Source organism: Cucumis melo, chromosome 8 (genome assembly GCF_025177605.1).
Source record: "Cucumis melo cultivar AY chromosome 8, USDA_Cmelo_AY_1.0, whole genome shotgun sequence".
NCBI lineage: Eukaryota > Viridiplantae > Streptophyta > Magnoliopsida > Cucurbitales > Cucurbitaceae > Cucumis > Cucumis melo.
The window spans coordinates 17,071,877-17,086,679 of NC_066864.1; the positions used below are offsets into that span (position 1 = coordinate 17,071,877).

The window sequence follows — 14,803 nt, forward strand, 5'->3', positions numbered from 1 at the left end:
CTCATTACAGAATGAGAAGAGAGATGTTCTTCTGGAAAAAATACCTAAACGATACCCTTTCTATCTCTCTCTACAATTCACTTCATAAAACCGAGTCCCACAACTCCGTTCTTGGTCCTGAGCATAGTAGGTCAGCTTGGTGGTTGTCCTTGCTCGTGATTTTCAGGCATAGAAAAGCTTTGGATCAAAGAAGAAACTCATAACTATAAAAAGGTAAGTTCTTCGTATACCTTTTATGCTCTTGAGTTTAGGACCATCGCATAGCATGTGCATGTTAGCTTCTAAATCATTTAGATGTATATATCGATGAGGCTAATCAGGTTAGCTTTATCTTAGAGTCTCTTTTGAAGAGCTTCATACCATTTCAAACGAATGCGTCCCTGAACAAGATAAAGTTTAACCTAACAATCCTTCTAAATGAGCTCCAGCGTTTTCAAAATCTTACCAAAGGTAAAGGAAAAGAAGTAGAAGCAAATGTTGCTACTACAAAAGGAAAATTTAAAAGAGGGTTGTCCTCTAAATCCAAAGTTGGACCCTCAAAATCTAATAGAAAGATTGAGAAAAAGGGAAAGGGGAAGACTCTCAAGCAGAACAAGGATAAGAAGACTACAGAAAAAGGTAAATGTTACCACTGTGGTGAAAATGGGCACTGGCTGAGAAACTGCCCAAAATACCTTGCTCAGAAAAAGGTAGAGAAAGAAGCACAAGGTAAATATGATTTACTTGTTCTTGAAACATGTTTAGTGGAAAATGAAAATTCCATCTGGATATTAGATTTAGAAGCCACTAATCATTTTTGTTTCTCATTTCAGGAAACTAGTTCTTGGAAAAAGCTTTCTGAGGGCGAGATCACTCTCAAAGTTGAAACTGGAGAAATGGTCTTAGCCAAAGCAGTGGGAGATTTGAAGTTGTTTTTTAATGATAGATATATTTTACTAAAAAATGTCTTGTATGTACCTCAAATGAAGAGGAATTTGATATCTATCTCTTGTTTGTTAGAACATATGTATAGAATATCTTTTGAAATTAATGAAGAGTTCATTTTAAGAAAAGGTATTCACATTTGTTCTACTATACTTGAAAACAACTTATATAAGTTAAGACCAACACAAGCAAATTTTGTCTTAAATACTGAGATGTTTAGAACAGCTGAAACTCAGAATAAAAGATAAAAGGTTTCTTTTAATGCCTTCTTATGGCACTTAAGACTTGGTCACATTAATCTCAATAGGATTGAGAGATTGGTTAAGAGAGGACTTCTAAGTCAGTTACAAAATAACTCTTTACCTCCATGTCATTCCTGTCTTGAAGGAAAGATGACCAAAAGATCTTTTACTGGAAAAGGTCTTAGAGCCAAAACGCCTTTAGAACTCGTACATTCGGACCTATGTGAACCAATGAATGTCAAGGCTCGAGGAGGATATGAATATTTCATTAGTTTTATTGATGATTATTCGAGGTATGGTCATGTTTACCTTATTCAGAACAAGTCTGATTCTTTTGAAAAGTTCAAAGAATATAAGGCTGAAGTTGAAAATGAATCAGGTAAAACATTGAAGACATTTCGATCAGATCAAGGTGGAGAGTATATGGACTTGCGGTTCCAAGACTATTTGATAGAACATGGAACCCAATCACAACTCTCTGCACCTAGTACGCCTCAGCAGAACGGTGTATCAGAAAGTAGAAACCGAACTTTGTTAGACATGGTCGTTCTATGATGAGTTTTACACAGTTGCCGGATTCTTTTTGGGGATATGCTTTAGAAATAGCTATCTATATTTTGAACAACGTTCCCTCTAAAAGTATTTCTAAAACACCTTATGAGCTTTGGAAAGGGTGTAAAGGTAGTTTACGTCACTTTAGGATTTGGGGATGTCCAGCATACGTGTTGGTGCAAAATCCTAAAAAATTGGAACATCGTTCAAAATTATGCCTATTTTTAGGTTATCCAAAAGAATCAAAAGGTGGTTTATTTTATGACCCTCAAGAAAATAAAGTATTTGTATCGACAAATGTTACGTTCTTAAAGGAAGACCACATAAGAAATCATCAAACTCGCAATAAACTAGTATTAAAAGAGATTTCCAAGAATTCTACAGATAGACTTAGTTCATCTACTAAAGTAGTTGATAAAACTAGAAGTATTGGTCAAACACATCCTTCTCAAGAGTTGGGAGAACCTCGTCGTAGTGGGAGGGTTGTATGACAGCCTGATCGCTATTTGGGTTTAAGTGAAGCTCAAATCATCATACCTGATGATGGTATAGAGGATCCATTAACCTATAAACAGGCAATTAATGATGTGGATTGTGATCAATGGATCAAAGTCATTGACCTCGAAATGGAATCTATGTATTCCAATTCTGTCTGGACTCTAGTAGATCAACAAAATGATGTAAAACCTATTGGTTGTAAATGGATCTACAAGAGAAAACGAGACCAAGCTGGTAAAGTACAGACTTTTAAAGCTTGACTAGTGGTAAAAGGTTATACACAAAAGGAGGGAATAAATTATAATGAAACTTTCTCTCCTGTTGCCATGATAAAGTCGATTAGAATACTCTTATCCATCGTCACTTTTTATGATTATGAAATTTGGCAGATGGATGTCAAGATAGCCTTTTTGAATAGAAGTCTTGAAGAGAGTATCTATATGGTCCAACCAGAGGGGTTCATAGAAAAGGGTCAAGAACAAAATGTTTGTAAGCTTCAAAAATCTATTTATGGATTGAAACAAGCATCTAGATCCTGGAATATAAGATTTGATACTGCGATCAAATCTTATGGTTTTGAACAGAATGTTGATGAACCCTGTGTTTACAAAAGGATCATCAATTCTACTGTAGCATTCTTAGTTATGTATGTAGATGATATTCTACTCATTGGAAATGATGTAGGTCATCTAACTGATATTAAGAAATGGCTAGCTACGCAATTCCAAATGAAAGATTTGGGAAATGCACAATATGTTCTTGGCATCCAAATAGTTCGGAACCGAAAGAACAAAACTCTAGCCATGTCTTAAACATCTTATATAGACAAAATGTTGTCAAGATATAAGATGCAAAATTCCAAAAAAGGTCTGTTGCCGTACAGATATGGAATTCATTTATCAAAAGAACAATGTCCAAAGACACCTCAAGAAGTTGAGGATATGAGTAACATTTCCTATGCTTTTGCTATTGGGAGCCTGATGTATGCAATGTTATGTACTATACCTGACATTTGCTATTCCGTGGGAATAGTTAGTAGATATCAGTCCAATCTTGGACGTGATCATTGGACAGTCGTTAAGAATATTCTAAATATCTTAGAAGAACAAAAGACTACATGATTGTGTATGGTTCTAAGGTTCTGATTCTTACTGGATACACTGACTCCGATTTTCAAACTGATAAAGATGTTAGAAAGTCTATATCAGGATCAATTTTCACTCTGAACGGAGGAGCAGTAGTATGGAGAAGCATAAAACAATCATGTATTGCCGACTCCACTATGGAAGCTAAATATGTAGCTGCCTGTGAAGCAGCGAAAGAAGCAGTATGGCTTAAAAAGTTCTTAACAGATTTGGAAGTTGTTCCAAATATGCATCTGCCAATCACCTTATACTGTGACAACAGTGGTGCAGTTGCAAATTCACGAGAACCTAGAAGTCATAAACGTGGAAAGCATATTGAACGAAAGTACCATCATATCAGAGAATCGTACATAGAGGAGACGTTACAGTAACAAAAATCTCCTCCGAGCAAAACATGGCTGATCCGTTTACAAAAGCTCTCACGGCTAAAGTTTTTTAGAGCCACCTACATGGTTTAGGTCTACGTGGTTTGTAAACTAGGACAAGTGGGAGACTTATTAGGATTATGCCCTAGTTTATATATGTGTTTATTGTACCTATGTATATATACTTTTCTCTCATTATAAAATTCTAACTTACTTGGAGTTTTAGTCCAAGTGGGAGTTTGTTGGAATTTGTGTCCTAAAACTCGTACTTTGTTATTTGATTCAATAAATTTTATTATTGAATGCTATAATCTTAAAACCAATAAATTTAGATCCCGAGGCTATTTTATTGAGTTTTTCAAATACACTTGAACTTTATGTTGAGACATAAACATGAATTAAGTTCAAGTTAATAGCCCAAATAGTCTATGGTGTATGAATAAGGTTGGGTGTCTTATTTTGGATAAACACTATGGATGCGGCCTGCTCCGTAGTTAATACAAATGATGTAATCTTGAATCGTTCATGTAGAGACATAGGAGTGGGGGCGTCCTATGTAAATAGTTTACATTAAATTGGAACCACGAAATAGTCACTTTTAGTTATAACACCGTAAACTATAAACTAACTATTTCATTTATGATGACCTAGGTAACTTGATCTTAATCCTGAGCTAACTATGAACTTCTGTTCATTCGGTAGTTTCCTTAGATCTGCATAGATGAGGGCTGCTCAACATCACTGGCCCAATAAGCCTCCCATTTCATGGGTAAAACTGAGTGGATAGCTAGGGACATAGGGTGCAAGATAGAATTCACTCCTACCCACTTCTGAGATCGTAGATAGGTTATCTCCAGCTTAAGGACTAAATCCAAGTCTTGAACAAGGGGCCCCACCTTCTCATTGGTTCGAGAAGGATTCTAGTTTATAGGTTGGACCTTAAACCAATTGTTCAATAGTGGATTAGTGGGTCTTAAGAAACAAGATGTAATCTCGGGGGTAAAACGGTATTTTGGTCCAACCGAGATTACGAACAACCTGTGAATGATCAATTTACTCATCATGGTTATATCAGGTGAACAGAAATATATCTATAGTGAGGGGAGTGCAACTAAGAGTCTTTAGTGGAATGACTCTTTAGTTAACGAATGTTGATTAAGCTTGGTCTAAAAGAGTTTAGCCAGTTAATCTCGAATCGTTGGAGCCCATGATCTATAGGTCCATTAGGTTCCCCTACTAGCTCATATGGATTCAACTAAGAACAAGTATGTTGAAGTAACTCGAATCGTTGGAATTAAGAATAGAGAGAGAAACTGACAAATATATAAGATATAAGTTGGTAGAAATAAACTTTAAGCTTTTTGTTTTAAAATAAACATGAATATAGATTCATATTTAAAAGGTTGAAAAGTTTTGTAACGGTCAAAGTTGTGAAAGTCAACTTGTTGACTTTTAACTTTGAGAATCAAAACTTTGACCGGGTTTATATTGAAATATGATTTGAATTTTAGAAAAATGAATACAGATTCATACTCGGGAGGTTAGAATTAGTCAAGACGGAAAAATTAGTAAAAAGTCAAAAAGTTGACTTTGACTAAGAAAAGTCAAAGTTTGACTTTGACTTAATTGGTCAATTGACCAAAATGCCCTTTAACTAATTATTCTAATTACTAAATGTTAGTGGGCGATGTGGCAACCTATTGTGAATTAAAGACTACTAATTTCATTATAGAGTTTAATGAAAAGATGAGGTGTTGAACTTATATGAAATAATTTGCATGGAGATTTCATATAAAACATTTTCTCATTACAGAATGGGAAGAGAGATGTTCTTCTGGAAAAAACACCTAAACGATACTCTCCCTATCTTTCTCTACAATTCACTTCACAAAACCAAGTCCCACAACTCCGTTCTTGGTCCTGAGCATAGTAGGTTAGCTTGGTGGTTGTCCTTGCTCGTGATTTTCAGGCATAGAAAAGCTTTGGATCAAAGAAGAAACTCAGAACTATAAAAACGTAAGTTCTTCGTATACCCTTTATGCTCTTCGTTTAGGACCATCGCGTAGCATGTGCATGTTAGCTTTTAAATCGTTTAGATGTATATAGAGTAAAGCATGATCCTTTATTTCCGCTGCAGCATGCCTCTTGTAGTTTTTCCATCAACAACAACTTCCATAAACCCTATTTTTTACAATAGTACAACAACGACGACGACGACACTTTTACCACAACAACAACGACGCTTTTCTTCAAAATACTACTACTTTTCTCTATTGATATCCAATTTACCCCTCCACTGGCACCTTGTTAATATGTGTTTTACACACCCCACCCGGTAAAATCCTAACCAATTTTAACTTTATGTTCTTTTATTACAGCTCAAATCTCATGCAAAATCTTAAGTTTACGTTCTTTCTTTTTAAAACATGTGTAGAAGAAACAACCTCTTTGTAAAATGATCGCGAATAAATCTATGAAGAGATTATATCTCATCTAATAATCATGTAATCACCAATTTTTTGTATTTTCTTTTCCGAATTTTGATTTATTTACATATTGAGATTGAGATTATATTATTTACTAACCACACGAAATGAAAATTCAGTACAATCATAGTCTAAGTCACATACTTTTACTCCCTTCACTGTTTCTTAAGTTTGTTGAGTTCAATTGCTTTCTTATTCTAATTATATATGCCAATTAGATTTTTGCCACATAAAAATAAGATCATAAATATAACAAACCGACAAAATATTTACAGCTCGCGTAACAAAATGAAAAAGCTCATAAAGGTGGTCATTTTTTAACATATTCCAACTTTGCTCTTCTTTTTTATTATCTTTCTTCTCTTATTCCTCTACGATTTTTTTCCATTTGTCTTTCTTCTCTTCCTCTTATTCTTTTTTTTCCAAACTGTTATTTGATTCAAGATTGTGTATCAAATATAAAAGATCTATTTTATTTATCTATTTTTTTTTTTCAAATGATTATTTGGTTGTTTAAGATGTACTAAATATAAAAGATCTTTAAAAGAACGTCGTTTTAAATTTTCGTAGTCAAATCTAAATAATTGTATGCAAAAATAGCCAAATTTAAACTGTGTACCAAAGAATCTTAAAAAAGGTCTTTAGATTTGACTCTAAATTTAAGATCGTGTACCAAAATAATTTTAAAAAAAATCGTTTAACCAAATCTAAACGATCGTGTACTAAAGAGAATCTTGAAAAAAAATTGTTTAAATTTGACTATCTAAATCTGAACGACCGAATCTAAACAACTAAATCTAAACGATCATGTACCAAACAATAGCGAAATCTAAACGATCGTATACCAAATATATTACGCTCATGATTAACTGGACACTTTTTGTATTTTCCACTATGAGTCTGTGAGTTTTTTCCGTTTTCGAAATTATTCTATATAATGTAAATATTTTATCATTTTTTGAATGACTCCTAAAATTAATTTATACTATATATATATATATATATATATATATATATATATATATATATATATATATATATATATATATATATATATATATATATATATATATATATATATATATATATATATATGATACTACCAATCACATTATGTACAAGATATGTGATGGAAAATGGAAATATAGACAGGAGACTTGCAAACTATGTAGGGAGAAATTATTAAATTAATTTAATAAGGAAAATAGAGATATGAACAAGATATTTAGGGAAACACCAAGATATGAGGAGATGATTTGGACGAAGATTAGACAGATTATCAGTATTAGTCTACTTTGATTATTAATATTAATTTAATATTCTCTTTAGTTGTTGGCCGAATAAATTTGTGGCGCAACTAACGTAAGGTGTATTTACTTAACTCTTCTTATCTTTTATTATTTTGGAAGACAAAAGATAGAGTTCAAGCATTATTACCTTTTCAAATAATAAATAACAAAATTGAAGGTTCATTTTAAAAATCATGTAATGTTCTTCTTTTTATTTATTTTTTCTCCCATTAAAGTCACAACATTCGAAATACCATCAAAAAATTACTTCATTGAATAATTAATATATGTTATTATATCACTTTTATATCAAATTTATGTGATCATATTTTAATTTTATTAATTCATATATTTCCTTTAAAATTTGTTTAAAACATATCTCCTGTCCATTGTAAATTAGATTGAAATAAGTAACATATAGTTTTTTTAACTACTTTCAAACTTAATTTTATGTCAGATACTTAATAAACTCTCAAACTTTCATGTCAAAAAATAATTAAATCACCTAAAGATTAATATATAAATTTATACAAAAAAATTCAAACTAGGTGCAGTGCACGGGTCTTCCAACTAGAGAAAAAAAAAACGGTGAGATTAATGAAAAAAGGATAAACCTGTCCAAAAAAATTACAAAAGTCGAGAGTTTACTTAGATCATTTATGAAAATAGGGTTGTGATGAAGCCAATTCGTACGGGGTGTTGTCCAAGAAACCCACTGACTCAACCAATCCAGATTACCCAACTCTAACCATAAGGTTTGAGTTATCTGGATTTTAAATCAACTTATCTGGATTTTAAATCAACTTAAGTGTTATAAAATGCTTTCCATTTAATTACTTGTTTGGATCGTGATGTGTTCAAAAAAAGTGTGAAAATTGCGTGGAGAAACATTTTAAACACTTGATTGGACATTTTTAATGATCTAAAAGGGAAATGATAGGATATCCAAAAGCAAATACGAGAAAACACAAACAAAAAGAAAATTGCATTCCTTTGCAAGATCGTGATTTTAAATTTAGCATATGGCAGATAAGTTAAATTGTGCTTAACATGGAAGAAAAATAAGATGAAGGAGATAGAGAAGGACCAAACTTTCCAAAACAATTCATAATCCAAATGACAACCACCAACTGCAGAACACTTATAGATAATAAAAATTCAACTAATTCAAGGTATGCATTTATCAGTTCAGATATAAGTTACAATGAATTAAACTCAAGATTTTAATATTAAAGATTTTAATATTAAATTGTGTCAACTCAGTTACTACTTTGAGGATGATAAATGAATATCTTCCATAAACAAAAGGCCAAATTATAGAAAATACCACTAAACTCAGTATGTCATTTTAATTATACTCTTAAACCTTCCAATGCTACAATAATACCATTCAATTCTCAAGTGTTAAAAAATGCCCTTGTCTCATGAACAAAAATGGTTGTCAAAATCCCTCAGTTTCATATATCACTTCAATACATTTAGCCTTTCAAATACAATACAATCAATATATGTATAGTGGAGCTTTAGGATTCTTTTCTATAATTTACAAAAAAAAAAAAAAAAAAAAAAAAAAAAGGAGAAGAAAACATAAGATAATCAAGTCTAATATTATGTTGAATAAACAAAGTAAATCGCAGGAGGAAGCTAAAGGAAATGCGAGTGTGCACAAACTTGTCCACGGAGGAACTTGTTTGGGGAATGCCAGAATTAGAACAATTTTGAGACCAAACCGAACAAATGTTTAGACATGTACGCAAGAATCCTGTAACTTCTGACTCATTAATTCATAGAAATTGAAGAGCTTCTTTCTAAACAGTTAAAGGAGTGTGGACATATACAACTGCACACAAAGCACCAACACCCTTCAGAGAGTGTGTGCCACATAACATTAAACACAAACATACAACACATATAATACGGGCGTGGATGAAACAAAGAAGGTGAATTGAAGACGAAAGTATATCACCATCAATGGAGACTAGCAGGAAAAAAAAAGGACAAGAATTCCATAAAAAGTTAGAATTTATACGCATCCTTAAGGAAAGGAAAATTGCCTAGACCTCTTATAGACAATGTTACAATAATTTCAACAAAAGTGTACATATCAAATCAGGAGAGTTTGGCCATCTCCTAGAAAGGGTGGTGGCAAAGAGTCGAAGAAGCCAGCGAATGAGTGAACCAAGGAATACCACAGCAAAGACATTCACTAAAAGTGACTGATCAAATCTTGTAAAGGAAAAACAGGAAAAAGATAAGATGAGGAAATTCTCCAACTTCTGTAGAATCGAGGCAAATTTTAATATTCATATAGATTTAATTTTAGTTTAGGTAACAAGTGTCGGGTATCAACTCTCTCAATAAGGAAGCATCAATTACTGACTCATGGAACCATCACACAGAATCCTGGAATCTCCACTTAAGAATAAACCTAAGGAATGATGAACCGAGGATTCGCCTTATCGTTTCTTTTGTTGCTCTTTCAATGCCTCTGCTCAGAAGTTAAATGGTGCTGGAACTAAGCATGGGAATCTGGTGACTCTTTCATTAAATCCAGTCCATTGCCAACCAATTATTTATGAGACATTCAAACAAAAAGGATAGCAAAGATCCTCTAGTTTAATCACGGTTGCGACTTCTTTGGGAACTTATGGTTGACCACAAAACCTGGATTATCTAGGACAAGACTAGCAACATCAGTAGTAGTATTTAATCCATGTCCTTTTAGCTATCTCAAGGGGAAAATTATCTCCTCCTTTTTGCAACTACAGTTCATCTACCCTCATTAGTCTTTAGTTTTTTTTTTTTATATATATTTGTGAGTGTCCGAACCAACTTACACGTGCACCTAGACTAATCTCACGAAACTTGTCTGACCATACAACATTTGGGTATCAAGAAAACTTGTAGGAAGCTAATTCCCAAATAGATGACCACCTTGAATTGAACCCATAATCTCTTGGTTAGCTATTGAGACAATATCTCTCTTTTTACCACCAGGTCAATCAACACGTGGTGGTTTAGAAGAGATTTTTGCAATGTATCACTTACAGAACCTCGTTTGTATCTTTTGTATCTATTTCATCATATCAATGAATGGTTTCTATTTCTATCTGGACGTTATTTATGGTAGGTAACATTTGGGATTAAGGAATTACTCACTCATGAGCATAATTTTAGATGTAGATTAACCCTTTTTAGGTGTTTGCCTTTCCAAATTACCATGAAGTGGAAAACCTTCCGTGTGGTTATAGGTTTGGAAAAATGATTTAACAGAGAAAACTCTGATTGGATGAAGGGGGAAGACTCTTTAGACATAAAGGGAGCATTTGAATGCACATAATATAATGAGTTTGTAATGTGATAAAAAATCCATGTGTTTGTCCAAGTGTTTTTGGCCCTATTTGTGATACCAAACTCCTTCCGTTCCGATAGTTTTCAACCCAACCCTCTTTTCAACCATTTTCATGATTTTTCTTTTTAAACAGAAACAAAATCCATTGACATAATGAATAAGACCATTGCTCAAGATACAAAGATCACGATGCAAAGATTACAAAGTGGACATTTAGAATCAGAGATCTAGGGATCAATAGGTGTACCAAGGCATCTGAACTAGGTTGACATCCCATAGCACCCTCATCATATCCATATACAAGACGACTTTGCTACAACAATAAATAAGACAAACAATCTTAGTTACAATGAAGAAACAAACACACTCCAATTGAGACAAATATCTTGAATAGAATAGTCGTCGAACAACTTTGATTCAGTGCACCATGAAGATGCTAGCAAGCAAGCTGACCCAAACCAATCTGACCACTCTATTGCCTTACTGTGGAAGACTCTTTGGTTACACCCAAATCAAATTTCTGAGATCAAGGCTTTAACTGCATTGGCCCAAAGGATTCGTGATTAAAGAAACAAAGATGGCAGCGCAGCAGTTAGAATGTGTGCAAAGTTGCTGCTAATGTTCTATCCAAAAACCCAGTGGAGAATGAAATATGACAATAACTTCCTCCAACAATTGTGGAATAAGAGCAATCAAAAAACACATGTTGTAGGCCTTTGCCACTTGCTAAGCATAAATGACAAATGGAGGGGGATATAGGTAAGAGATTGGAGCTTATGTGGTAAGGACTCAGAACAATTAAGCGACCCTAAGCCCTAAACCCCAAACTGTTTTCATATTTTACGATCCCATTTTTGTTCCATCCTCGATTTCTTATGTATTCCAATACCCCTTAGACTCCAGTAATTCTGATTACATTCCAGCACTCCAAACAGTTCCAAAGATAGCAACTATAAACCAAGATCCAACCTTCAACTGCATTTAAGCAATATCTAAAACTAGAAGACTTGCTCCCTAAACAGTCCCAAAGATGGCGGCTATAAACCAAGATCTAATCTTCATTTGCATTTAAGCAATATCTAAAACTAGAAGACTTGCAGCCCGCAAGACAAAATGCCCAGGAAAAGAACACAGAAAACCTCCACTCTTATCATGCATGAGTCTTCTAAAAATCTAACCAAGTCCATGAAACCTACCAAGCAGGAACTTGGTCATTAAATAGATATAGTACATGGGCTACGCAAAACCACACAAGGTGATGATAAGAAACATGTACATTTATCATACATGAGGAATATTGCTGTATTTACTGGTAACGATCTTGCATCAAGTATCATTATTTTCTTGCTGGCATCTAGAGAGTTTTTTAACATCTTAAACTTTTGAGTTATTCTAGAAAGACTGGATTCAACCGTGTCCAAAATTTAAGAATTAACATAGAGTCAGATCTCAAAGTTTCAGATCCATTTGTTAGGTATTGAAAGAAAAAAGGGGAGAACTACAAAATACATGTAATATTACTAGTATGATTAGGACTTCAAAATCAACAATGGGGTGTCTAAAGAAGCTTCTCTTCGTACCTAAATGTGAAATCCTGAAATATATTTCAAGTACCATGATGGCAATCACATGACCAGGTGTGAATCCACCAGCAGTTACTTGATCCACAAACCCACATAAACAATTGATCTTCAGTTGGTCAAGTCATGGCCATAAGATGACTAATAACCGTTCAGCTAGGAGTAGAAAAATTGATCTTCAGTTGGCAAATCATGGACATAAGATGACTAAAAACTGGTTGGATATCAATAAACCAAAATAGTGTGATCCTACAGATCATCTTTACTGCTCTCCATGTTAAAGATTATTCCTCCTACTCCAATACATCTAAACTTCACAAAGAAAACCCAATTCAATAGAAGGGATGAGTTCATTATTTTCACAACCTCAATAAACATTATCTATTACTTTTAACAGGATAAAAAGCAACGGAGTACTTATTAGCTTCACAGATCTTATCATCTTATGAAACGGCATTTAAACAACAAATGAAAGTTAAAGGAGCAATGAGATTACATACTAATTCAGCAAATCAAGAACGATAAGGAAAAAGAAACAAAAAAAACGTTTCCACGAAAATCAATGTCATAAGACTTCCAGCAGAACTAAATTACTAGAGAATCCGTATATATAATTCACATTGGAAGCTGAATTGAAACATAGCAGAAAGTAAAAATTCTTAAATACTTGACATTTACGTCAAATATGTCCGAAGTTAATGATTAAAAATAAACCAGTTATTGAAGCTCCACAGGAGCCAGGAAAAACATGTAGGAAAACTTATTGAACTACAGGATATCGACACCATCTCATGAAACCCACCATATATCCGAAACCCCTTTTCAACGGAGGAATCAAAATAAGACAACCCAGTTCCCAAAATGCATAAGGATCACGAAATTCAATCAGATTCAGATGATCCAGAGCCAGATATACCCAGCTTCTCCATCTCAAGGCGCTCAAGGGCTTTCTGGTGAGCCCAAGTCTCAATTGTGAGATCAGGCTTGGCGTTGAGGCCAACGCCAAGAATTACAATAGTAAGAAAACTAGTAACATAACAAGGAAGCTCCCAATCCTCCCATTTACGGGACTGACCTGGTGGAGGCGGTGTCCGATTGAAAAGATAGCCCTTGGGGCGTTCCTCGTGACCGGGACTGGTCCACCGGCTCCGTCCGGCGGCGGCTCCACCACGGGTGCGGAGTGAAGAGAGAAAGCGGTGTCGGAGCATATTTCAGACACTTGTCGGCGTCGGCGAGGGCGTTTCGGGTTGATCCTTCGATTTCAGCGACTGTGCGGGCGATCCAGCGAGAGCGAAAGAGAGGGATTGTTCAGTCGCGTTATACTGAGACCTTGTGGTTAATGGACAAGACGAAGCGTTGTCGTTTTGAGAGGCTCCATTTACTCATGGTACAATTTTTTTTGGATAAATTGTATAAAAGACCCAAAAATAAAGGGTAAAGTATAACAACGTGTCAAAGTATTTACATAGTCTAAAATAGCAAAAATGTCTTATCAACCACACGCGTTATTGACACGCGCGTAATATACGTGTGATTGTTTAGATTTGGTTAGTTTCATACGATATGACTACAATTTATCTTTTCAATTCTATCGTTTATTTTAGTTACACGATCGCGATTTTTTTTTTCAAAATCTGCTACACAATTTTTTTAAATTCTATTGGTACATGATCATTTAGATTTTTCTAAACGATAATTTGTTTCTTTTACACGATCGTTTATTTTTTTATACAATTGGCTACTCCAATCTAAATTATTTTTTTCAAAATTCTTTATACACAATATTTTATTTTTCTACACGATCGTTTACTTTTTTTACATGATCGTTTATATTTGGCTACTTCAATCTAAATTACTTTTTTTTAAGATTCTTTATACACAATATTTTATTTTTCTACACGATCGTTTACTTTTTTTACATGATCGTTTATATTTGGCTACTTCAATCTAAATTACTTTTTTTTAAGATTCTTTATACACGATCTTTTGTTTTTTTTACATAATCATTTACTTTTTTTATTGTTTACATTTGGCTACTCCAATCTAAATAATTTTTTTTCAAGATTATTTATACACGATCTTTTAGATTTTTCTATTTTTTTTATACGGTCGTTTAGATTTGGTTACTCAAATTTAAACGACGTAAAAAAAAAGAGGAAAATAAGAAAGACGATAGAAAGAAATTACAGTGAAAAGAACGAAAAGATGAAATACGATGAAAACATTAAACGACATAAAAAAAGAATCAGAAAAGAAGAAAAACGATGGAAAGAAATCACAGCAAAAAAAAAAAAGAAAAAAAGAAGAAAGACGATAGAAAGAAATCGATGGAGGGAGACGATGAAATAAATTGCGAAGAAAAATGGAAGG

At 33.6% G+C, this 14,803-nt stretch overlaps 1 protein-coding gene across 1 annotated transcript; it reads right to left on the reverse strand.

Annotated features, from left to right (window-relative positions):
• Positions 1-12,996: 12,996 nt before the first annotated feature.
• Positions 12,997-13,776, reverse strand: LOC103502799 (uncharacterized). The gene has a single exon (XM_008466888.3). It carries the CDS (start codon positions 13,639-13,641, stop codon positions 13,315-13,317), a length of 327 nt encoding a protein of 108 aa, XP_008465110.2. The 5' UTR covers positions 13,642-13,776; the 3' UTR covers positions 12,997-13,314.
• Between the last annotated feature and the right edge of the window lie 1,027 nt (positions 13,777-14,803).